The 27,864-nt window shown below is 36.1% G+C and overlaps 1 protein-coding gene across 29 annotated transcripts in view; it reads left to right on the forward strand.

The window, feature by feature from the left end:
- Positions 1-27,864, forward strand: part of DLG2 (discs large MAGUK scaffold protein 2) — a 2,097,061-nt gene that overhangs the window by 1,530,009 nt on the left and 539,188 nt on the right. For all 29 annotated transcript variants that reach the window (XM_058690298.1, XM_058690294.1, XM_058690296.1 and 26 more), the window contains one exon: positions 10,480-10,649. In XM_058690298.1, the coding sequence (XP_058546281.1) occupies positions 10,480-10,649 (170 nt within the window). The remainder of the gene's footprint in view (positions 1-10,479; positions 10,650-27,864) is intronic.

Here is a 27,864-nt window from a genome sequence, read left to right on the forward strand (position 1 = left end):
TTGGCCTCCCTACACCAGATAATGTTCTCTCATTATGTGCCCCTCCAGCATCCTCTGTTGCTGTTGCCATAGCACTTAACATACTGAAATTTAATAGCTTGTTTTTCTATATTCCCTCTTAAACCATAAAGCTGCTTCAGAATTGGCATTAGTCTTAGAATGGGTAAGGTTTTCAGACAAATGTAAAGTCTGAAGTTGCCTATTCAGGCAGATGGACAGTCCTGAACTATGAACTTGCATGATGTTTGAAGAAACTATTAATGATACAACAGACAGTGCTGAGTAGGTGAATAGAAACCAGACTGTAGAAAGACCTGTTTGCTTTGTGAAGGTCTTTGGGCTTTATCCAAAAAGGCAGGTGGACTCAATTTATGTTTCACAGAGTTCCAGGAGTAGCACTACCCCTGGCCCACAGGAAGCCTTTATGTAAATTAGGAAAAAAAATACCCGCTTTAGCAGACCCAGACCAGCACCAGGGCACTCACTTGACTTGAACAAAGGGCTTCCCCTGGATTTCTCTCAGTACTAACTAGCTCAATCATATACAGTACCCTGACTCTGGATTCCTCAGAGACCTCTGAGAGGTAACAAATGAGGGCCTTTCATCAAGCTGCACTTGATACCTATCCCTTCCCAATGCAGAAGTTACAGAAACTGCTTTTGTTACATACAAAAAGCTTAAGTATATATTATATGGCTACTTAGTAAGATTTCATTTGAAGAAAGGGCCTCTTTGCTTTGATTTTCAAAATATTTGAAAATCTGTGGGGAATGGAGGGCAATTAAAGACTAATAAATAGAATAAAGCAATCAGGTGTGTTTTCAGTAACACCATTCTGTCAATAAACTGGAAGATGGATTATGGGAGCAAATCTGGAAAGAAGACTAGTTGATTTTTTCCCCCAGAATCTGGTGATTAACAATAAGGGCCAGATCTTAGATAGGATAACTGAAGATAAAGAGAAAAACCTTAAATAAACAAACAAAAAGTGACATATTGGATGTGTGGTTAAGACAGCAGAACTTCCCACTTTTGGTGATGGCATAATTTACCTTGATAGAGAATAAAAATGACATACAGAGTCGTTTGTTGGGAAAAGATGAGGATAATTTGTCATTCCTCTCAATTTGGACATGAACTCCAGACTTGCAAGTAGAGATAGATGCCAGGATGAGCTGACCTTGAACCTAGATTTATAGAACCCAAGCCAAAAGAGAATTGTAGCATCACTGAACCCAATTGAAACGAGAGTGGGGTTGGGGGGTGGGAAATGACTTACTTAACTGGAAAGTGGCAGAACCAGGATTAGAATTCACATCTGATTTATAACTCAATATTCTTCCCAAAATACCATGTTTTTTGTAGTTCTCAACTTTTCACTGAAATTATCATCAATATCATTAAACCCCATCTAATTAGAATGAGATGTATAATTATGAAGTTCATATAAGTTGATTCATATCAATTTCTGGGATTGGAACAGGTTTGAGTAGAGGAAAACAGGAAATCAAATCTAACGTTTAAAAATATATTTCCTAATGTGTATACTTGCTTTAGGTTCTGTGGGGGGGGGGTACCAAGTCAATCTGTAGCTCTTTAATGAGAATCTATCATGTATTTACACTTTCAGCAATATGCGCAATGAGGATTTGAGTGATTAGGAAACATTTTATGAAGCTATGGATTATGAGCTTGTCCTTGAATGAGTTTGGTCTTGATTAGGTCTTTGCGAGGAAGAAAATATCATGAAATAAAATGCAGAAGCAAGGAATGAGCTCCTTATGTTCTCAGAACAATGCCCATAAGAATTAGCTAGAATGGGATTGAAGAGGGGTCAGAGTTAGAATCCTTTCAATGATGTTCATTTGTTTGTAAGTGATAACTGTGTGCCAGACATTAGTAATGCAAAGATAAGTGGTTTTTATTTTATATGGGTTAAGTAACTTTGATTGATTGATGTTGAATTTCGAGGGAGAAGAAATGATGATAGAGATGCTTTAAAAAGTTGAAGCTGGGCTTGTGTGTCAGGATGAAGTGGAAGGGGACTACTTAACCTGGCAATTGGGAAAAACAGCTAGGAAGCTACTGTAGTGATCCAGGTGGGAGGTACCAGGACCTCATTTCATGAAAATTGACGTGCACTTTTGTCTGCAGACAGATTATTGGTCTGAGTGGTCTCCAGTCCTACGATCTTTTCCTTTTGAAATTCCCATTTCATGCCTCTTTTCCATGTTTGCTCACTAAGTTACCTGGCTCAAGATTTGTTGCTGGCCTCTCTGGTTTTCTGGGAAAGTGCCGAAAAAGACCAATCACTGATGTTGAAATAGCCAATTTCTTCTCCCATTGTGTAAAGCTCTGCTCTTTCCCAGATGACAGCTGCAGAGAATCCTGCAAACATTTTATATAAGGGAAATGAAGTGGCAAATAGAGAAAAACAGTACATTCACTGTAGGGGATGGCTTCTATGCATCATAAACCTGAGTTACTCTCACCCAGAATTAGAGACAAGAACAGAAAACCTATTTTTAAAATGTAGAATGAAGTGGCTATCACTTGGTCTTTGCTGAAGGAAAAGAGGGAAAGACCAATAGATATAAAATGAGAGCTGGAAAATGGCTTACATATTGCACAGACACACTGTGGCAGCTGAGGTCTCCTGGCCCAAATTCCCTCAGAAACTTCATTCCAGAGAACGAAAAGCTGCAACACTGAGGGGATTGGGTCCAGATTCAGCTCAGGACTTTTACCGCAGTCAATTTGGTCTATATAAAATTGAATATTCCTGTTAATTTTAGAATGAACTGCATATAAGCCAAGTGAGTAACCCCTCAAAACCTAGTACAGTGGTATTCAGAGTATGGTCCCAGGCCAGCATGGCCAGCATGGCCAGCATCACCAAGGACTTTGTTAGAAACCCAAATCCGCTCTCCTACTCCAGACCTATTGAATCACAGACTCAGGGTGGAGCCCAGAAATCTGTGGTTTAACAAGCTCTCCACATAACTAATGCATAACAAAGTTTAAGAACCATTGATCTAGATTTTGATTTTACTTGGCTTTTCTGCTTGCCAGTATGATCCTTGACCCCACTTATGGCCAGTCAATAGTTGGGATTCATCCTTAAACCAGTCCCAAAATTTTTTTTAACAAACCAGAAAAATGTGGACAATAGAGTGCATGACCTTTGAGATTATTTAGACATGACTTACTGTTACTATAAACCTGTTTGAGTTTCAATCTATGTCGTAAAATATATAAGCATATATATAAGCATAGTTGAGTGCTTTTATAAATACTGTATTTTTACAAATACAGTATACCCAGTTAAATTTGAATATCAAATACTAGTAACTTTTAGTAAGTCTCAAACATGGTATAGAACATACTTACACTAAAAAAAAGTGTTTGTTTTTCTGAATAATATTATTGTTTTATCTCAAAGCCAAATTTAACGAGATCTTTTATACTCTTTATTTGCTAAATCTGCTAACCCTATTAATATGTTGCACTGGCAACTTGTGGAGGGACACTGGACCAGCCAAGTGAGCCAGGGATGACTTCCCAGAATATAAGATGAACTTGAGTTAAGTATTGAAAAGAAAATAGGCGGGCACCTGGGGGACTCAGTCGGTTAAGTGTCTGACTCTTAGTTTTGGCTCAGGTCATGATTTCACAAGTTGGTCGTGAGATTGAGCCCTGTCTCAAGCGTTTTTAAGATTCGCTCTCCCTCTCTGTCTGCCCCTCCCCACTTTCTCTCCCTCTCTCTCTCTCTCTCTCTCTCTCTCTCCCTCTCTCTCTCTGCCCCTCCCCCACTTTCCCACTCTCTCTTTCTCTCTCTCTACCACCCCCTCTCAAAAAAGAAAAAAATAATAAAATAATAAAAACAAAAAGAAAATAGGGAACAGCTAAAAGAGATAATGCATGTTAAGCGCTGGTCACAAAGTCTGTCTATATTAGAAATTTTTGTTGGCAGGTAGTGCGCATCCACCTGAACTAACTTAATTCAAAAGGGGAATGAATTTGAAAGACACATGAAGCATCTTCTCAGATTCCAGGATGAATTGGACAACAAAGCCCTGGGAAGGACATCCATGGACAGAAGTATTGTGGGGAAGCCCAGGAGGATCCCTCCAACTGTCTGAAGCCCTTGCTTCTGTCCATACATCTGCTTTATTCTCCATCTTCTTGCAGACAAGCTTTTGCCATTTCAGTCAACATGGGAGAAAATGCTGCCCAATGTTAAACTCTCAGGCTACTATTGTTTTCTATTCAGATAAAATCTGAATCTCATGGTTTCAGTTCCAAATTCCCCAAAAGAGGAACTGGCCAAACCTGACGAGTGATCCATGATCCAAGCTACATGAACTTAACACTTTTGCAACCATGTGGATATTTGTTGGAGAAAAACTACCAACAGATATTACCACATTGGCACATAGCTGATGCTTCTGAAACACTAATCCTTTTCCTTTCCTGGAAAACTATTAAAATAAGCTGATTTTTATTTCTTTATTCTCAGTTATAATGGACTAATAGCACCTAATGAGGTCAATATAATAGGTTAATATTTTAACATTTATTTATTTTTGAGAGAGAGAGAGAGAGCATGAGAGGGAGGGCTGGAGAGAGGGGGGAGGGAAAGAGAGAGAGGGAGAGAAAGAGAGAGAGAGAGAGAGAAAGAGAGAGAGAATCTGAAGCAGGCTCCAGGCTTTCAACACAGAGCCCAACATGGGGCTCAAACCCACAAACCGTGAGATCATGACCTGTGCCAAAATCAAGAGTCAGTTGATTAACCAACTGAACCACCCAGACACCCCAATAGTTGAATTTTTAAGGTGAGAAATTTCATTAATTTTAGTTGATGGTGGATTTTTAGGATTTTCAGCAAGCACTCATGTGCACTTCATAAAAGGGTCCAGGAGGAGAGCAGACAGATACAACTAAGTAAATTCAGGAAAGGTCATAATGATTTGAAGCCATTCAGATCAGCCTGTGTGTGTGTGTGTGTGTGTGTGGTATTTATTTTTCTTTTTGCTGGCATAAAGTTCCTGTCTTTTTTAAAGTAAAGTTTTGAGTATTATTTTGTTCTTAACCTACCTTTAATGATTCTAGGAATAAAAGAAAAATAAGACCTTTTTGTTGCCTTAACCTTCAGAGCTTTTCTGGTTTCCTTATAGTTTACATGAAATCTATGGAGTCATCCCTTTTAAACAGATTCTGAGTTTAAGTGATCAATTGTCCTCTTTAGGTGCATATAGTATAGTTCCCTAGCTAGTGTTCTCCATTTGATAGTGTTTTATTATATTTCCTTCAACACATTAAACATTGATCAGGTTCCTTCATGGTGTGGCCCTTTGGTCTGTAATTAATTTATCTATTAGACCAAAAAAAGGTAATAGTAAGTGGAGACAATAAAGAATAAGCCAAGTCAGTAATACCCCTTAAAAACCAATAGCTGGGGAACTGGGGTGGCTCAGCTGGTTAAGTTTACAACTCAATTTTGACTCAGGTCATGATCTCACGTTTCCTGAGTTCGAGCCCCAAGTCAGGCTCCTCAATGACAGTGCAGAACCTGCTTGGGATTCTTTCTCTCTCCCTCTCTCTCTCTCTCTTTCTCTTTCTCCCTGTCCCCCACCCCACCACCCCCACTCATGTGTGTGCACGCTCTCTCTCCCTCAAAATACACTTAAAAAAAAATAACTGCTGCAAAGTTAAGTTTCAGACTCTGTGACTTAAAACATACTTTTGAATCAAGTCTTGCGAGGGTCTGTGTATGACTGGGTATCATTAGATGTGTGGAGTGGAGCAAGGACAGAGAGGCACAAGGTGGTGGGAAATCTGCCAAGTGCTGATCTTTAGAAGCTTTCACCACAGTTTCCATAAAGATATAGGTTGTATCAAAACAACTATTTTCTTGGGGGCAGCTGAGGAGTAAAATTAAAGGGGAATTACATTAAATTTCATAAAATAAGACTTACTGAAAACCGTTTGTTTCACATTTTTCATCCCCCCAAACCCCATTCATCTTATTTCTTCCTCCCTTTCTCGTAAAAATTTTCAAAAACATTTTCAGTATCTTGACTGTAGTTCTGTCCCTTCCTCTACCTTTTGTAGCTTCTTTCCTCCACTATAATCACTTCTTACATTTCTTAGGCAAATCGCTTATCCCTTTTTTATGAGTATAATACCTTACTGTTTGTCAGGCGCCGTACTATTTCACAGTACTATTCATCTAAATCCATGCAGCAATCTTATTATCCCTGTTTCCAGATGAAGAAATTGAGCCTTTGAGATGTCATGTGACTTGCCCAAAGCCACATAGCTCCTAAGTTCTAGAGCTGGGACATGACCCAGGTGGATCAGAGTGTGGCAAGGCCCCCAAGCCCATTGCTCATAGATTCTCTGCTGTGATATATGTCCATTATAGAACTTGGGAAGAAACACAAAAGTAGATATATGCTTTTTAAAACATCAGTAACCTCGGTGCACCTGGGTGGCTCAGTTGGTTAAGCATCTGACTTGATCAGGTCATGATCTCACAGTTCATGAGTTTGAGCCCTACATGGAGCCCTGCATCAGGCTTTGTGTCTGCAACACAGGAGCCAGCTTTGGATCCTCCCTCTCTCTCTCTGCCCCTCCCCCACTCACACTCTCTCTTTCAAAAACAAATAAATAAACATTAAAAAAAAATCTTTAATCTCTATCTACATCCACAAGGAACAAAAGCTAAAAACTCATCTTTCCTTTCAGTATTTTTAAATGCATAATGAACAGGAATTTTTACTTTTAACACAAGCATTTGGTGACCATTGTTAAGGAAATGACATTCTAAAACAAATGTATAAAGTCACTAAGCTCATTTTACAACAGAACATCATTTTAATACCTATGAAAGAGTAAGTAACACATGTTATTTCAGTTGTATCCTTAAACTGGAACATAATTTGTCAGGTATTAGTTTGCTTTTCAGTGATCCTATGTCATATTCCAGAATACTTAATTGCTTAATGGAAAATTTAGGTGTGATTCTGTTGACATGTTAATGATGAAATGTTCTGTTTATTTCTAAGACATTTTCTGCAAGGATATGCACCAGAATTCTAAAGAAAATGAGACAGGAAAAATATTAAAATTAGCGTTTCAATCTTGGACAGTTTCATTTCACGAAATGAATATTGTAGACTTATATTTGAAACAACAGGCGCTGAAAAAATGAAACCATCAACTCATTTACATGAGTAGAGTGGGGAGGAAATGTTTTCTAACACATACCAGAAATGTGATAAAAGCTGTACTTTTTATTTGGACAAAGCATTACTTGAATTTGAAGTTAATGATATATGTATGTTTCAAAATGAATGCAAGTGGTGGCTTTACTCACAAAGGTTATCTACTAGTAGTAAAAGCAAATTAATTTTAAATAGCTATGACTCTCTAGCCAGATGCTATTTCAAATGATGGGGAAGAAGGGAAGTTGGGTGCCCTAGTTTTCCTTGATATTCATTCCTCTCTATTTTGAGAATTTGAATATATAAACTCTGCCCCTCACACACTTTTTGGTTTTTTTTTTGTTTTTTGTTTTTTTGTTTTTTTTTTTTTTTTTAATTTACAACAATAAATTCTGGGAACTTGGTATCAGCATAGGCTTCAGAAAAGGGGAAAACCAGGTTGGGAATGATGTCCCTGCCCTCAACAACACTGTGACCTTGTCAGTAAATTTCATTGTCTGTAAAATGAGAATCAATATTTCATAAGTGGTTGGGGTTAAGTACCAGTAAATAAATGAAGTGACTAGAATGATATGGCACATAGCAGGCCCTCTCTCTAAAAAATTTCCATATCCATCTTGTTCACCTTTCAGTAAGTCCTTGAGCACAGCATCTTCGACTCACTGATCAATAGCGGCAGCTCTCATATGTACTGTATACTACAGGTCACACATACGCCCATGTGCATTGTCTGTCTGGTTACTCTACCCATTAACTCTGGGCACACTTACTTTCTTTTCATGGAGACTGAGGTTCAAAGAGATGAAGCGACTTGACCATGGTCACCCAGCTGGGACTCAAATCCAAGTGTTCTGAAGGCTACTCTGATGCTCTTTTCACTGCACTAAAGTTGCCTACTTCCTCCACATGTTCAGGAAAACAAACATCTAATTTAGGCTATGATTTCCTCACCCCAGCAATTGACAATTAAGGATTCCACTATATACGAAAGGAAAAATTTAGTACAGTTTGAATAGATAGAGCATCCAGAATTTTTTTTAAATGCCAGCCCCTCCCTCCTATGGAAAGCAGTGTTTTAAGATACGATTAATATTCTGAGCATAGGATGATGGTAAACACTGTGTGTTTGCATTATCATGAGATGACAAAATTATCCACTCTCAAAGGACCAGCTGCTGTAGGGCGGCTGGCACCCATGTTGCCTACATTCTCAAAACTATTTTAATTGGTAATTTTCCTTTTTTCCTTTTTTTTTTTTTGGCAGAGAGGAAATGTATGTGCAAACCTATTAAAGCCATAGCATCTGTTATGATGAAATGACATGACTGAATCTTAATAAGTGCAATGTTACACCTCAGAATTTTGGGGTTAATCAGGGTTCTCATTGAGACAAGAGTCTCTATAACTCAGTTCCCCAAACACATATAGAAGAGTTATGGGAAAAAATGATAGAAAAATTCTTCCCATACTTTTTACATATTTTCACTACCGTGTTATAATTTTGAATTGATGTGCACAGTATACATGAAACTGTTCATCACATTAGGTGAATGTGATCCTGAGAGGAGAGAGCCCAACTTTTGAAATAGGAATACCTCAGATCATATCCAGTGTCTACCCAAATTGCTGACAGCTTTAGACAAAGAACTTGAGCCGCTTGGAACAATTCTCATTTCTATAATGTGGATGGTAAGTCTTATTCTATAAGTTTATGGAAAGGATCTAATAATTAAAATATTACAAATCAAAATTTTCAGTGCTACCAGTAACCATTTATTAGGTGCTGGTTACATACCATAGTCTGTGCTAAAGACTTACATGTACATTATCTCATTTAATCACCCCCAAAGTCTTTATTGTAGATATTACTAGTGTATTTATTTACAGATGTGAACATAGAAGCTGAGAGGCTAATTATCAGTGTTTACAAACTTAGGGTGTGGAAGGCCTAATAATTGAACTTAGGCTTCTTATTTTATTGCTTTAACAACTATTTGCTAAGCAATAGATGTCCTGAGACATCAAGCACTGTGGGGAAGAAGGAAATGGGAATGGAAGGTCGGTAAGCAACCAATCGTGTTCGTTTTACCCTGGCTACCATGTAGAGAATGCATTAAAAATTGAGAAGAGAGGATCCAGGGAGAGTAGGTAGAAGGCCATACAAATAATCTTGGTGAGAGATGATGTTGACTTCAACCGGGATGGTAACAGTACAGATGAAGAAACCTGGATGCAATGCAGGTATACTTTGCAGGGAGACCTGAATGTGTGGTGGTTACAGGATAGGGAAGTCAAGCAAGGGCAGGCCCATATTTTTTACTCTTAGCAACATGGTAAAGTGAGATGGGAAATGCTAGAATGGATATTCAGAACAAAGGAAGGAAGTCTTTCTAGTCTCAAGCCTCACACTTTTAACTATTGTTAACATTTAAACTAATTATCATAACTATAAAAGAGATTTGAAGTCCATGGGCATGTAAATATAAAACATTGGACAGCTTTATAGAAAAGTCAAATTATTCCTTCCCAAGAGAAAATGGCAAAAAGGAGAGTTTAGTGCAGAACTTACCATAATGCTTGGTTTTGAAAGTAAATACCTAAAGTAAAGATTATCTGAGATTTTCTTTGAATTTTGTGAAATTTGAACTTTAATATCTATAATACTGCTTTATAAACTAGAGGGGGAAAGAAAAAACACCGGAATATAATTTACCAGCAAGCTAACAGTTTTGTTTTAGATGATCGGGTCATGTATATATTTTCTTCTTTCTACATTGTTACATTTTACACATTTTCAGAAATGACTACATATTACCTGTATAACTAGCAAATTAAAAGTTCAAGAAAAATTAATCTATAAGGTTACATTTGCTATGTCTGTATAGTCCATAGTAAGTTCTGAGAACCACGACAATCATAACCCTCAGTTTAAGCAGTTAAAACCAATCAAAATAATTACATGACTGACAGAGGCCTTCAAATGTGTCCTTCTCACTGCACCATGTGCAATGCACTCCCTGTCCCAATGGACTGGAATCCCAGATGGGGTTTGACCAATAGTGCAGTCCATTCGGAAATGCCTGGAAGGCTGGGGAGTTCTTCATTTCATTTGAATTGTTTCTTCTGAATATAAAATTTTAAAATTGCTTAATTCACTCCCCCACTTCTTAAGGGTAGCTAACAATGACAATATTCTTTAAGAAATCCTCCTAGCCACCCCTAACTTTTGCCTCTTTCCCTTTCTTTCAGGGTCAATGATTGTATCTTGCGGGTGAACGAGGTCGATGTGTCAGAGGTTTCCCACAGTAAGGCCGTGGAAGCCCTCAAAGAAGCGGGCTCTATTGTCCGGCTGTACGTGCGTAGAAGACGCCCCATTCTGGAGACTGTCGTGGAAATCAAATTGTTCAAAGGACCTAAAGGTAATAAAAACATAAATGACTCACAATATGACACCATTTGACTAAAATTTATGCCATAATCCACCTATGATGTAGTCTCTTCTTTTATGTTCTGACATTCAGTGCTTACCTAGAGATTTGAAGTACTGCAATAGTGGTTTTTACAGAAGGTCAAGGAAATCAATACGCTTAATATGAACTCAGAGAAAGGGCACATTTATGTAGGAATGTCCTTATAAGCAATGGCCTTATAAAGATAAACCATTTATATTTTTCTATAAATTTTTAATCTTATTGAATCATGATTTGGCTGGCATATAAATTCTTTCTAATTTTTAAGATATAAATGGTGACTCCTCATTTAGTAAAATAGTAATATGAATGGTAATGATTAAACTGGTCTATCCTGAAATAAGTTATTATATTTTTATAATACTGTTGTGATTTGTTTTGATTTATAATACTCTCATGTGTTATACCCAAAAAATACTACATAACATTTTATCTTTGAAATAGTCAAAGTAAGTTAAAATTTATTTTTTTAAAGGCTCCCAAATCTCCTGAGATAATTGTAGTTACCCTGGGGAATCACATAAACAGTGAGATGGATCATTATATTAATTTTTTTTTAAGAATAGTCATTTGGGTTCTCTTCAGAATGATGACATTTAATATTAGCTTAACAGTATTTCAAATATTTTATAAAAATCCAATAATTGGCTTAACAGTATTTTAAATATTTTTAGAATATTATGACTGGATAGTTAGTATATTATTTGAGTAATTATTTCTATTTCCCTTAAAATCTACTTAATCTCTAATGTTAAATGGGATTAAAAAGGAAGTAAGTAACGGCACTGGTGGGTGGTATTTAAGATCTCAAACCCAAGAATCAGACGGGACTGAGTGTAAAAGCCTGGTTCAGCCACTTACTAGCAGAGTGATATTGGTTGGAACAATCCCCTCATTATTAAATTGGGATCATAATGGTAGTATCGTTCCCACAGGGTTTATGAGAATTTAACATTTAACTAAACCTTGCTGGTGGAGTGTAGCCTGCAGGTCAAAGTGTCTAGGTTAGAACCTACCAAAGCACCTCACTAGTTGTTTGACCTTAAGCAAATCACTTAACCTCTCTGAGCCTTAATTTTCTCATCTACAAAATGCAGATAGTAATAGTACTTGCCCCTAGAAATGTGAGGATTAGATGAACCATTTCATGTAAAATATTTAGAATAGTGGCTGGCCCACATTGACTGCCAAACAAATATTACCTATATAAATGCATGCTCTTTGTAGTATGCTTTACTACAGATGGCCTCAGCCTTTGCTATAATTGCTTGATAATGTAATGAAAATAAAGATCACTCTTGGGCTAAATTCAAATGCGTTAAAATCATATAATTAAATCGGGGTGGGGGGGTGGGAAGTAAGGCATTTGCTTACCACAATGTCTGGTGGTATGTGTTAGGGTCAGGTGTAAGGCAGGGTAAAGATAAGAGTCAGAGGCCAAAAAATTTTAGGAGTCAAAAGCTTTATCGGGAACTAAGGTCTCAGGCGAGGTTCCGTGACTCAGGGAGAGAGAGAGAGAGGAGTCAGGGAAGTCGCTCCCAGGTGTGGTGGGGTGGTGTTTTTAAGCTGCAGTGGTTCCGGGTTTAGGTCCAGATGGGCCTTTTTTCCCATCAGGTCGTGCTGTCGCTTGGTGATTGGTTGACCTCCAATTCGTTCTGGCACACTACTAGGGGCTTTTCGTTGGGTTGAGCTGGCAAGATGGGCGTCCCGTCTACTGTGGTTCCAAGGACATCCTAACAGTATGAAAGAAAAGACTTCGTAACCTACACATTTACTAACATCATATTTGCAAGGTGCTTTAAAGATAAATAATTTCAGCATTACACTATTTCTATTAAAAATATATACTATTTATGAGTAACAGGTAGGTATTTCTACAATTCAATTAACAGCAATTATTTAGCACAGCCCTAAAGCCAATACCGGTTTGAAGCACTCAGCAAAGTATTAGCATCCATTAACTGGCCTCCTGCTAGCCCAGTCACTAGATGACCTCCAGCTGCTCAGCAGAGCAGTTCAAGGTTCTAGGGAATTCATGGCCAAAACTCTTAAATTTTATCAGGAACAGATTTTGGGGGTCTTTACCTTTGGTACTAGGAATCCCTCTGGCAGGCTTCCTCAGTCTGAATTGTTTTCTTCTGTGAGCCCGGAGTAGGGCAGGAAATGCCCTGGGACATAGAAAGGTGGAAATGGGGACAGGTGAGCATAATCCACCAAGAATACCCAGGCAATAACCCAAAGGTGAATGATAGGTTTGGTTTACTCAGACGTGGAGAACCAGGAAACTATTAGAACTAACCTTACATCCCAGAAAGCAGACTTCTGCCACATCCCTACAGAGGGTTGTGGGCCTGTTGTTCCTGCTCAAATTATGTTGAGTCACTCATACATTTTTGTACTGTCACCATACAGAGGTCACTGATGGAGATTTGTTTTTCTATACAAAATTTACTGACATACAAAAAAAGACATGGTTTTAGTCAGTGTTTAAATTCCTAATGCCTTTCCCAATGCCTAAAATACTGGAAGTGCTGAATCAGCAAATGGAATAATTAAATTAGGTTCTGCACTAAAGGTGATGATACTTTGCCATGTTAACTTCACTTGGCACCTTATAATTCTTTCCTTTTGAATGATGATGTATTTAAAATTAATTTCTACCAATGTTTGACTCATACTGTGGAAAGGGAAGACGAAGATGAATCAGATGTGATTCATGAAAGAATCAGAAAGTTCTCACGAGAGAAAAAGACATAAACTCAAGTAACTTTAATGCAAGGCAAAATGAAATCAGCCCTGTTATTGAGCTTGTGTCATGATTCAACTTAACTAGGAGAGCCAAAATGCTCCAGAACATTTAAAAATTTATTTTTTTTTTAAATTTTTTTCAACGTTTTTTATTTATTTTTGGGACAGAGAGAGACAGAGCATGAACGGGGGAGGGGCAGAGAGAGAGGGAGACACAGAATCGGAAACAGGCTCCAGGCTCTGAGCTGTCACCACTGAGCCTGACGCGGGGCTCAAACTCACGGACCGCGAGATCGTGACCTGGCTGAAGTCGGACGCTTAACCGACTGCGCCACCCAGGCACCCCAAAAATTTATTTTTTTTAAGTGTTTTAAACTCACAAACTGTGAGATCATGACCTGAGCTGAAGTCAGATGCTTAACTGCCTAAGCCACCCAGGCACCACAGCATACATTTTTTTAAGTTTATTTATTTTGAGAGAGAGAGAGAGAGATCAGGAAAGGGGGAGAGAGAGACGGAGAAAGAGAGAGAATCACAAGCAGGCTCAATGCTGTCATCACGAGCACAACTCGGGGCTGGATCTCACAAACAATGAGATCATGACCTGAGCCGAAATCAAGAGTTGGATGCTTAATTGACTGAGCCACCTAGGCACCCCAGATCATTTAAAATTTGACACGTGCTCACAGGTCCTTATCTGCCCTTCATTGAGCATGTAGGCACTCTCTACAGTCAGCATTAGCTCTCTTGCTAACTGGGCTAACTAGCCTTGATTATGTTTGTGTAATACAGAGCTAACTAGATATTTTCATTAGTCTTTCAATAATTCAAAGAATATTAAGTATTTGTTATGTTCCTGGCACAGAGGGTGAAAATGGAGATTCACAAAAAAAGTAGGAATAGTTCTTGCTCAAAGAGATGAAAGCCTGATTTAGAAAACACCTATAATTTAAATTGGGAAATATGCTAATGTGAATGTAAAAGATTGTAAAGTGGCCAGTTAAAGGGTCAAAGAAGACTTCTTTAAGGAAGTGCCTCTTAAGATAAACCTTGAAAGAAGAAAAATAAGAGTTAGACACATAAAGAGTGGACGAGAGCCTCCAGACAAAAGTAAAATGTGTGTATGAAGTTTCTAAAATAGGAAAGATCTTGATACCTTTTAGGAAATGTAAGAAGTCAATCGTGACTGGTGTTTAATGATAGGATAATGAGTGACATGAAATGATGTTGACAAGGTTAGGAGGGCCCGATCATGCACAGCCTTGTTGACTGTATTTTAAGATTTGTTATTTCATTTCAAGTGCAATGAGAAGTTATTACAAAATTTTCAGCTTGGGAGTGATATGATCAAATTAGTCATTTTGAGAAGATCGTTTGGCTGCTGTGAAAAAAATGCATTGAAGGAGCAGGAGTGGAAGCAGAGATCAGTTAGATGTTACTTGGTGAAGGTAAAGAACAGTGGATGGAGTTAAGCTATATGTTGGAGGTATAGTTGATGCTACTTACTGATAAGTGGCACTTAAAATGTGGGGCATGTCTGAGGATGAGGCCCACTTTTCTAATTGAGCAGTTGAATGGATTCGGGTGCCATTTGTGAGATTGGGAAGACTAGGGAGGAACCCTTGTGGGGAGATCAGGAATTCACTTTTGGACATGTTGAGATGCTTGTGATACATTTGGAAAGGAGATCAAGGAGGCAGAACTGGAAAATATCTGTCTGAAATCTCTATCAGGTTAATATTCTGTATTTACCCTATGTCTTGTCAAATATCTGGAGTTGGGAAAATATCTGAATACTTCACTTTTCCCTTTTTATCAATAATCTTTAATATAAAAATCACAAATATGGTACTACATTATCTATTTTTGAACAGTTATAATGAAAATAATATATTTTATAGAGGTTCTTAGTGTTTTGGGATTGGTTCTGGTTTTGGTTTTGGTTTGTTTGTTTATGTTTTTTGAGGTTTTCTTGTTTTTTTTTTTCCTTCTTTGTATATCGATGCAATGTTAAGGGATCCTTGAAAACTAATTTGTGATAGTTAAATGTATAGTTTTCTAATTCCATATCCTTATGTTTATTCCATAATTGTACAAATTACTAATACTGAAATGACCTTTGATGTATGTGATTCTGTCTCAATAGCAGTGCTGATCTTCCCAATATACAACTAAAATCATCTGACTGGGTGATTTATGGCCATTTATTTTAGTAATTAATATTTGGGTAATATGCACTAATAATTTAGAATGTCTTTTATTAACAATATGTAAAAATTTGGGGCACCTGGGTGGCTCGGTCGGTTGAGCGTCCGACTTCAGCTCAGGTCATGATCTCGCAGTTTGTGAGTTCGAGCCCCGCATCGGGCTCTGTGCTGACAGCTCAGAGCCTGGAGCCTGCTTCAGATTCTGTGTCTCCCTCTCTCTCTGTCCCTCCCCTGCTCACACTCTTGTCTCTCAAAGATGAATAAATGCTAAAAAAATTTAAAAAAAAAATGTAATAATTTCCCTAACCTCAGTTATAGATTTGGTCACTGCAAGCAGCTGGGGTGTCTGTTTATGGACAGTTTAGAAAAAAAAAAATGGGTAATCATGTATAGGAAGTAGCGATTAGCAAATTCATTTAAATTTGTCAAGCAACCAAAAATATTCAAGGAACAAAATCTGAAGTGGGCATATGGTTTCCCAGGAAATCAATTTACAATAAAAGTCTTTCTAGTGACTTTCCCAAGAACATTCTAAATTGTAATTTCTAACGAGCTGTATAATTAAACATGTGCAGACTTATTTGCTTCTATGGCCTAAGCCAAGGAAGCCTAAACCTATATAAGAAATGAAATGTCTTCTTTTAAGATGTTCTTATTGCTTAAGGATTATACAGTTAGTTTAAGGCCAAGTTCTAAGATTGAAAATGTTAAGGCCATAACTTTGTTAATATCCAAAAGTACACTTGCTTGCTTATTTTAGCCTCTTTATTTTTTAATAAAAACTGAGAGTCTAGTGAAAAAAATTCTATAATTCTTTATTATTTTAAGAAGTATTTTAAAATACGTTTTATTTTCTTTCACACACATATATGCATATATATAGCAGTTATATAGGTGTCTAATAAACTAAAAATGCAGTGAAGATTGTACCTCTCAGTCTTGTATAAGAAGTAAAATTAAGTATTAAATACCCTGACTACAAAAGTCATTATACTAATGACCATTTATAATGTGTATACTTCAGTCATTAGAAAAACCACATAGGCATTGTGAGGCTCCTGGGCACCTCTAAGTAGCAAGTGTCTTAACTGCTTTGTGCCCCACCTTCTTCATCTGCAAATAGATACAATTCTAATGTGTAATTTATAATGTTATTTTCAGCATAACAATTGTAAATTTTAAATACATGTTTATACTATTTTTACTCATTATCATAATTGGCCCAAATTTTAATTAAAGCAAAGCATATACTCATCCCAGTGCTTTAAAAGAGCCTCTTCTAGTATTTTATTTAGCCTTGTTTTTTAGTAAGTATTATCTGTTGGCTTAATAAATTAAAAGTTAATTAGGGGCACCTGGGTGGCTCAGTCAGTTAAGCATCCCACTCTTGATCTCAGCTTAGGTCATGGTTTCAGCTTGTGAGTTCAAGCCCCACGTGTGACAGCACAAAGCCTGTTTGGGATTCTCTCTCTCCCTCTCTCTCTCTGCCCCTCCCCCACTCATTATCTCTCTCTTCCTCTCTCTCTCTCTCTCTCTCAAAATAAATAAATAAAAACATTTTTAAAAAGTTAATTAAAAGTTCTTAATATTCAGCAATTCCAGATGGAGCCAATATATATTTTTTGTGTATGATAACTCAGATTTCTGCATGCATATGCTTTCACACACACAAAATATTGGTGTTAGCATATATATGTGCACATATATTGTATATGCAGCTGTGTTTTCTCTAGTTCTATACAAATTTATTTCTAATGGGTCTGAGTTAATGATGTGGCATATCCATATATGTTTATATGTATATATTTTCCCTTAGTTTTCCTAGCATGGGCATATATTTCAGTAGACTCCATGTGTAGAAATATCTGCAAGCATGTTGAAACTGACCTCATAATGTCTCCTTAGCACCAACTTCACCACATGCCCTTCACCAGTGCAATCTTCTCTAGCTTCTGACCTCTCCAGTTAAAGGTTATCCTCATCACCAATTTAAAGAGCTAAGAATCCTTTTACTTTGATTCTTCTCTCTTCACTACTTTTATTAAATCAGGAACTGTGTCCTTTGGAAGTTTCCACCAATACAGCTAGTCTTGTCCTTTACCCCTTGGGTAAATTCCTAGCAGTGCTATTGCTGGGTCATAGGGTAGATCTGTTTTTAATTTTTTGAGGAACCTCCAAACTGTTTTCCAGAGTGGCTGCACCAGTTTGCATTCCCACCAACAGTGCAAGAAGGTTCCTGTTTCTCCACATCCTCTCCAGCATCACTGCTGAAATCAGGTCTCCTGATTTGTTCATTTTAGCCACTTTTACTGGCATGAAGTGATATCTCAGTTTCGTTTTGATTTGTATTTCCCTGATGAGGAGTGATGTTGAGCATCTTTTCATGTGCCTGTTGGCCATCTGGATGTCTTCTTTAGAGAAGTGTCTATTCCTTAAAAATCTCCACTGCCATTATTGTGATGTTCATATCTTCATCATGCCTTGTCTGATCTGCAATAGATTTCATTGTCAATCCCTCCCTCCCTGCTACATGCCCTTCCTAGATAAATCTTATAAAAATCACAGCTTTAGTCATTGCTTTCTCCTGCTTAGAAGTTTCTAGTAGTTGTTCATTGCCACTAGATAAAAAATCTAAAGTTTTTTGCCATAGCACTTCATGCCCCCTATGTCCTCCCTCTCTTCCAGGGACAGAATTCCATTTCATCCTTCTCTTCTGACTTCTGTCATTCATGCATCTCCACATCCAAGGAAGCTAGATTCTGTACAATTTCTTAAACACAGGCCATACTCTCCTGCCTTTAGGGCTTTGCTCATCCCATTCCCACCTTTGGAATGCCTTTCCTTGCCACTATGACCATTGCTTGTCAAAATCATAGCCATTCCCCAAGAGTCAAGCCAGTTCAGTTTTGTCTCCTCATGAAATTATCCCATTTTGATCCAATTAGAAGCAGTTTTTCTCTTCTAAGAACTTCAAAAATGCTTTATTCCTGGGGTGCCTGGTGGCTCAATCAGTTGAGCATCTGATTCTTGATTTCAGCTCAGGTCATGATCTCATGGTTCATAGAATTAAGCCCTACATCACTCTGGGCTGACAGTATGGAGCCTGCTTGGGATTCTCTCTATCCCTCTCTCTTCACTCCCCCCCCCACACACACACACATGAGCGCTCTCTCTCTCTCTCTCTTTCTCTCAAAATAAATAAATAAACTTTAAAATAAATGCCTATTCCTTTCTCTGTGTTCATTCTTTTGTTACCAGGCCATCCAAGTAGCCCATAGGGTATAGAAAGGATAGACATCAGCAACCTAAATTAAAGAGATAAGCAAACTGCTAATTCTAACACTTAAGACACTTAGTTATGATTTCTGCCCCAAATTGTGTTAAATTGAAAGCATTCAGTGAACACTGAAAAGGAAAGTACAAGCCCTAGAGTTAGTCTGTGACCAAACTCTGAGCAGTAAGTGGGAAGAATTGGGGTGGAGAGATAGAGGGGAGTCCAAAACAGTTCATGACTGTTGCAGCACTATGTCAAGCAGAAAAGGGAATGGCCAAGATGGAAGATGAATAATTTTATTGCCAGGAGGAGTCCCTTATGAATAAGACCCTTGCATTGGCCCATTTTTTCATACTTTTCAGTAATGATCTATTCAAGAGATTGGGACAAAACAGTATTTGAAGCATCTAGCACTTTGCTTAAGAGTCAGATTAATTGAAAACCAGTTTCCAAATTATTGATGATTTTTATTTTATTTTTTCTTAATAGCCTACTTGACAGATTTATTGTCCAGCTTGGTTAAACATTAATGTGGCACGCACCTGATATTACAGACAATTTCTCAAATATCTAACCTGAATGAAGTTTTTGGCATGTCTCTTATCTGCATATTCAATATATTTTTAATCTGTCCTTGTTCCTCCATCTACTCTTGTCTCTTCTTTCTCTGATACTAATATGGCTGGAGTGAACTTCCTCAGAGTTGATGTGAGAAACTCCTCTGACAGTTTTCAGAGATGGTTACTTGGTAAATTATTCTATAACTTGAATTTGGTATATAGGCATAGAGCTGCAGGTATTGTGCATACAATAAGTGTTCCATCGAATATTTAAATGAGCTAAGACTTTAGTTGAAAATAAATGCATCATCCTTACACATAGTACAGAAATTGCCTACACTGAAATCATTCTTTTTATTCCCTCTGTCCATGGATAGTTTTGCTCATGGTGTTTTCTGCCAACTTGGATTACTATCACCTGACCACAATAACTCAGAAATGATTAAGATAGCAAAGTTTTCAGATGTCCAGAATGGAGCTGTTCATACCCAAGCAGTTCACCAGACCACTGGATAAAAACTGAACACAAAGGTTATGCAGCTGCTTTGAGGACTGGCACCCAAGCATACACTGCATCAAGGGATACCATACATTCCCCCTTTCTTACCATGGGGTATATTATAATGTATATTCATTTTTAATGCATACGCAAGTTATGTCTCTGAATGCAAAATGAAGTTTACTCTTTACTTAGGCCAATGTCTTGGACTCTGAGAGCTAAGTGGCAGGTAGACCAATCTGTGGTGAAGGACTATTCTGAATAATGGTTTGATTCTTAATAAACACAAATAGCAAATTCAGATGTTTGGCATGAGGTCTCAAAACACTACATTTTCCTTTTGTTGCTAAATTTTTTCAGTGCTTTTGAATTACCAAAATTGTTCCCTTGAGTACACCGGGAGATTTGCTTGACTGTATGTGTATTGAAACCTCTTATTGAAATATAATGTTCAGAGTCAAAGAGAAAATGCCTATTTGTGTTAAGCCAGAGAAATAGTCTTCTTGGAAATATATTGTGCCTAAATTACCACTTTGTCTCCCAAAAGAACAAATCCTTTTTTTTTAATTGGACAAAGGACAATAACATTTAATGAGTTCACCTTGTTCCCAAGCACCTACTGTAGAATTTCTTGAGTCTGTACATATTTCTGGATAAAAGGTATGTCCTTGTGGATTGGGAAGTCTCTCTAAGGTAGTATTTAGTCAGTCTTAATAATGATATCTGTAAAAAAGCTCTCTCCTGAAATCTTCTAGCAAATGACCTATTCATGAAAAAAACAAACTACAGATATTGCCACTCTAATACTTTTATCGTGTATATTCTGATATTATAGGAGAGTAAAACAATTGATTACTTTTGCTAAATTCTTTTGGAAATTAAGGAATTATGCCCCTCTTCTCATTTGCCTTTTGAGGCTAACATGTGGCCTCTGGTTATTTTCTTAGTCTACTTCTTTGCTGTTTAGATCTAGTTCAGAATGTTTAATGATACTTATGATTAATGGCTCTTTAAAAAATCTTTAAAGTCAAAATTATTTTACCCTGAAAATTTCAGATTTCAAAAATGCATTGTAGTAGATGTAGCTTTGATTTTTTGACATTCAAAAGTTTTATAACTCACACAGCACACACTGTTTACCTAGTTGTGAATATTTGCTGAGGTAAATATTTACCTATATAGCACTTTTTAAGGTTTTCAAAGGAAATGCATTGCCATGGTAAATAATGTGACCATAAATCTTTACAATTTATGATCAGTAGCAAAGCAATTTTATTAGGATTGAATAGCACCTTAGTTTAAACCCTTTCTTTATCTAACTCTTAAATGGGAATATTAAGTAGCTGCCTTGGTTATTGTGAGAATTTAATGAGATCCTGGGTACATCTTAGTGCCCAAAAAGTTTAAGTGTTATTCTTCCTTATTTACTTTTTTAAGAAGCAAATACATGAAGAAAATAATCTCCATTCAATCAATACTTTATTTCAAAACCATTTATTAAGCTAGCCAGTTCAAAATGGTGAATCAAAAGAATGTCAGTAAATAAAGAAGTTTTTGGCTTTTCTCCCAAATACCTTCTCAGATTACAAGACTAGACTGCAATAACACAGTCCTCTTTTGTCTGGGAGTAGCTTCATGCTAAATTCATCACAGTCCCCTAACTAAATCCATTTTGGTTCTCTAACTCATCAACCAGCATACATTAAAATCTCCTCCTCCTATGGAACATTGAGATTCAATAAAATTAAAGATTGTGGTATTTTTTATTCATGAATCATGACTCCAAGTGCCATTAGCTGTCAGCCAAAGCCTGTACTACATGGACTTTATCTCTGAGCATAATTCGATTGCAGCTAGATGCCTTGGACACTTTATCCCTTACAGAAAAGTTGATAGAAAATAAAAAATAAAATCCCTGCTTTTAAACTCTGTAAAAAATGCCAACTTAGGGATTTGTAAACATGAAATATGTATTGTTTGTCCAGTTCTGATATCCTAGCAAGGATCCACTGAAAGTTGGAAATTTGCACAATAAGGATGATATTAGGAAAAGTTGAGAATTATCAGTCAAGGCTAAAAAGAGAGAAGTTAGGAAGAAGGAAAAAGTAAAACTAAGAAAGAAACAAATGAGGCACATTAACTCAGTGAGTCAGTCCCTTATAGTAATGAATGAAGAAAGTATATATAATTTCTTTGGTATAGGCCATTAATCTTAAGAAGAAAGACTTCAACAGGTGCTTCACAGGAACCCAAAAATATTTTGTGAATATTCATGAGTAGCTGAGTCATATGGGAAAATTTAGCCTTCATAGATCCATTTATTTGAATAAACTGAATGTGGTACCTACCAGTTTTTAAAAATCATGATAATATTGATGTGTAAGAATTCTTAAGTGTCAAATATTCTAATCTCTCAAAATGAACATACATTCATTCATGTATTTAGCAAGACAGTAATTGAACACATTTTAATTATGTGACTACAAGTTGCAAATAGAGACATGGTGTACCCTCAAGGGAGACAGTGGTCCCAGTACAGTGTGTGGAATATACATATATATAATAATTATAGTACCACCAGATAAATGTATACACAGGTTTTTACAAGGAAGCCTTGACCAAGACTTCAACTTCTGCTTTAATGCTCTGGGAAAAAAAACAGCCTTCCAACACTGGTGATAGCTATTTACTTGGGAGACTACCCCATCCACTGGATTCCCCTCGCCTCCTAAAATTGAGCTGAAATCTGTAATTCCTTTGAAATTGTCTATTAATCTTATTTCTACCCTTTCCAGCTATGACAGACAACTCGTCAAAGGAGACCCCTTCATTTATTTGTAGGCCACTGTCAAATCTCAATTTAGGCCTCTTTCCTTTAGACTAAGGAACCTTCACTTATTAACCATTCTTGATTCATCATGATTTTCAGACCCTCTATTTTATTGTTTGCATCCTACAAATTTTCTCAAGTTTTTCAATATCCCACCTAAGTGACAATATATAGAATTTATATAGAAATCAGTTGATATGTTTGTGTGTACAGCCCATGGTGAATAGAGTTTTAATATGTGAGCTCTATACTCTGTTTATTTAATATAATATAAAGTTGTATTACCTTTGTTTTTAAGACCCTTTTTTTGGCTCTATCCAAATTATATATTTGGGTATGTAAGTATTTTATATGAACTACTGGCTAATATATATATATATTATTTTATATTTTAGAATAATTTATTTTTATATAAATTTATAAATTTAGATTTATCTTTATTAAATGTAAAATTGTTGGACTGAGCCTAGCATCAAGACCTGTTGATATCATTCTTGACAGTAATTTAACCATCCCCTATATTAGTATCCTTTTCTCATTTGTGTCCATTATAGGTGACCTAAAGGTAGATAGATGGATAGAAGGATAATTAGAAACAGGATGGAATTTGGCAGGGACACGTATTGCCCAGCTCACCTAAATATGAAAGTGAATCCCACATATATAAGAAAAGACTGAGAATAAATATAACAAAAAGATAAATATATAAGTAACGCCTGTTTTTTAATCATTATATTTTACATCTGAATCTAACATAACACTGTATTTTAATTATGCTTCAAAATAATAATAATTAATAATAATAATAATAATAATAATAATATCTGTAGGCACAGTTTTCCATGCAGCAGAATATATGTATTATTAAAGAACTAGTTTCCAGGTTATGAGACCAGATTAATATTATTTGTTCTCAGAAATTCTATCCTGCAATAACTCACAAAATGAATAACACGTAAGGAAAATCACTAACAACAAAAAAATTATTTTCTAACAGTGACGAAAGAAGGAATGAAGCACAGCTTAATATGATACTCTTAAAAAACTGTGATAAAGGGCAGAAACAGTAATATAGAGGCTTAGAAAGGCTCCCATTCTCCTTCCCCACTCCCATTCCCCTCCTGAAACTGGGTTGGTGACTGACAAAATCCTGAGACTTCTTGCTGATACCAGTAAATCTGGAGAAGAGCACATTGAGCCTTGCCTTTTTCAAAGGGTAGTTGAAATTTACCACTGGGAGTATCTAAAGTGGGGAAAGTGAGCAGTAGAGCTGATATTCTCTGCTGGAAGTGGAAGTTCTGTAAACACGCCCTGAATTAGAGAAATTACCCAAGTACATTACATTGGTGTAGAACATTGAACAAGAATCTCCAAGATAGGAGAATTTGGGTGTTCTAAGAAAAATGACACACTTGAGTACAGCCTCTACTGAGCCCTCCCCCAACTGCTTCCCCATTTGTTGCTCCAGGTGCAGAAGCAATTAGAACACAAAATATCTAGATCCCCCACTGTAACTCAGAAGGAAAAACAAAATGTTCATAGGCATAAATGAAAAAAGTAAACTAGTCACATATATCAGAACAAATAGTGTCTAATTGAACTACCCAATCATGAGCAGGATGCAAACATTTTAATAACTCTGTAAACATACTATAATCAAAATGAAAAAGAAGCATCATCATTACAATCTAATTTATTAAGCACTTATTATATGTTACGTACTTATATATGGATAGTACTTCTTATATGTTCTAAGTGTTATATATATATTCATCCTTGTAAGAATTCCTGTGTGCTGCTTTTAATACATATGCAGATATGAGATTCAATAATTTCCCAAAAATTATATAGTGACAGGGACAGTATAAATTGTCTGGCTCCAGAACTTGTGCTATTACCCCTAGGTGATCTTAGTCTTTATAACATGCAAATAAAAGGAAGAAAGAAATAAGACAAATAGCTTAAACTATAATTCAAGCAACAGAAATAAATTACTCATGATTCATGCTATAGAAGAACTTAAGGAAATAAATTCAATAAAATAAGTACTAAAAGACAAAATGATAAAACTACAGATTGAACTGCAAAGAAAAATTGCACACCTGAGGAATCCAATAAAGGACCTAAATAGCATCTTTACAGAACTCATGAATATATCATAAACAGTAAGAAAAAAATAGATGTCACTGAAGTTAGTGACAAAGAACAAAGCTTGAGATAATCATAGTGAGCATAAACTTAAAAAAATAATAAAGGAAGAAAAGAATACTCTAACACTACATCAAACAGGCACTGCAGAGCTTTGAGAAGAAGAGCTGGTGACCCAAGGTGTCCAGACGAGCCAAGGTTTGAAAAGATTCATCATCAGCCATGCAAATTTGCTTAAATATGCCCTTTATCACAGCCATTGTTTGCGTTGTTCCAGATATAAGTTTGATTATGAACTGAGGAAGTGAAAAAATATTTTTATTTGTGATGGTAAACCATTGTGATGAAAGAATTCAGTAAGGTAGCCAGGTATAAAACTCATATACAAAAATCATTCAGCATATAAATATAGGCACATATATAAAGTAACCAACTAAAAGACATAATGGAAGAAAATATACCATTTACAATAGCAACAAAAATGATAAATACTTAAGAATAAACTTTTTGAGAAACGTATGATTTATGTAAAGGTAACTTTAAAATGTTACTAGGAAATGTACAAGAAGGGAACACTGTTATACATCATTGGAAAGGAAGATGCACCATTAAAAATGTCAGATTTCAGTTTCATACTAAAAATTTAAAGCAAAAATACCAATGAAAAAAATGTGAACCAGAAAAACTTATTCTAAAGTTTATATGGAAAAATCAATTTGCAGGAATAGTGAAGAAAATTCAGGAAAATAAAACTAATGAAATATGTCCAGATATTAAACCATATTATAAAGCTATGATAATTAAAAAGTAAAAAGATCTATCAAAATAAAAGACCGAAAAACCCAAAACTAGACAAGGCACATAAAGAAATTCAGTATATGATAAAGATGGCATTTTGAATGAGGAGGAAAAGATGGATTGTTTACTAAATCATGTTGGGAAAACTGCATCTATTTTTTAAAAGAATAAAATTGTATCTTCATAATCTAAACCCAAGTAAGCTGTCACTCAATCAAATGTTTATCCTTAAAAATGAAAGCATAGAGATGGTAGAGATGGGTAAATTGAACTGAAGTAAAATTAGGAACTTTTGTTGACTAAAAGAGAGTGAAAAAGAGGGGCACCTGTATGACTCAGTTAAGCATCTAACTCTTGGTTTTAGCTCAGGTCATGGACTCACATTCCATGAGTTCAAGCCGCACATTGGGCTCTGTGCTAATAGTGCAAAGCCTGCTTGGGACTCTCTCTCTCTGCCCCTCCCCCACTTGCTCTCTGTGTCTCTCTCAAAATAAATAAATTTAAAATAATGATAATAAATAAACAAAAGAGAGTGAAAAAGAAAAGCTACAGAGTGGAGAAAATGTTCCCAATAAAGCTATCACACTTGTGTACAATAGTCAATCTTACTCATAATGAAAAACTGTGACTTAAAGTACGAGATACCATTTTTTATCTGTCAAACTGTCGACATTCCAAAAACTGTGACAATGCACTGTGTTGACATGTATGGAGAAGGAAACTGATTCTCATTGTTGGTGAAGTATAAATCGTTCCATTATCTCGAAAAGAAGTGTTAAAATACCTCCAGCTTTTTAAATGCTCAAACCATTTGGTGTTGTGATTAGTGATTACACTTTTAGGAATTCATCCTATAAATGAACTTGCATATGTGGGACATAAATTTAATTGCAACAATAGCTCTAGTATCAAAAAATGGAAACAACCTAACAACCTAACAAAACAACCTAACAAAACAACCTAACAAAAGAAGAATGGGTACAACAATTACAATACATCCCTATATATAATGCCAATTATCTGTTTAAAACATGAGGAGCTCTGTATGTACACTTAAGGAACAAAATCCCACATATATTGTTACCAAATACATGGTGCAGGCAATATACATGTTTTACCATTTATGCAAAAGAAAAATGAATATAAACAATATGCTTGTGTATATGTAGAAGACATCTAGAAAAATAACTGGTAATAGCAGTCACCCCTACAGAAAAACTATGTGGGAGGAAAACTTACATTTTTTACCTTTAGAACTTTCTATTATGTGCATATATTATGTACTTTAAAATAATAAAAACATAAGTTGTAAGAGAAGAACAAAGTTTAGAAATGGAAGGATGAGCAGATACACCAAGAGAAATAGGTTTGGCAATATTAATTCCAGAAATACAGAATTCAGGTTTTTTTTTTATTTTAAAGTGCTTATTTATTTTCTAGTTATAAAAAGTAAAAATCACTATGTGTAATGAAATTATAACCAGTCATAAGAAGTACCATTAACATTTATAAAACTAAAAGCATAAAGTATGACACCATATAGCTAAAACATGGAGAGGAGTAAAGAATGGGTTCAAACTTAAGTGATTGTCAACTTAAGATAAACTGCTATCTGCATAAGATGTTACATACAAACCTAACAGTAACCACAAATCAAAAACCAGTAATAGATATGCAAAAAATAAAGAGAAAGGAATCCATTTATATCACTAAAGAAAGCCAACTTACGGAGAAAGAAGAGAGAAGGGAAGAAAGGAACAGAGAAGATCCACAAAAACAAATACAAAACCAAACAAAAAGGCAATAAATACATACCTATCAATAATTACTTTGAATATAAAGGGACTAAGTGCTCCAGTCAAAAGACATAGGGTAACAGAATGGATAAAAACAAAACAAAACAAAACAACCAAGACTGTATGCTGCCTACAAGAGAATCACTTCAGATCTAAGGACATATGCAGATTGAAAGTGAGGGGAATGGACAAGTATTTATCATGCAAATGGATGTGAAAAGAAAGCCACTTAGAATATTTATATTAGACAAAATTGCCTTTAAAACAAAGACTATAACAAGAGACAAAGAAGGACACTATATAG

Source organism: Neofelis nebulosa, chromosome 10 (assembly GCF_028018385.1).
Source record: "Neofelis nebulosa isolate mNeoNeb1 chromosome 10, mNeoNeb1.pri, whole genome shotgun sequence".
Classification (NCBI taxonomy): Eukaryota; Metazoa; Chordata; class Mammalia; order Carnivora; family Felidae; genus Neofelis; species Neofelis nebulosa.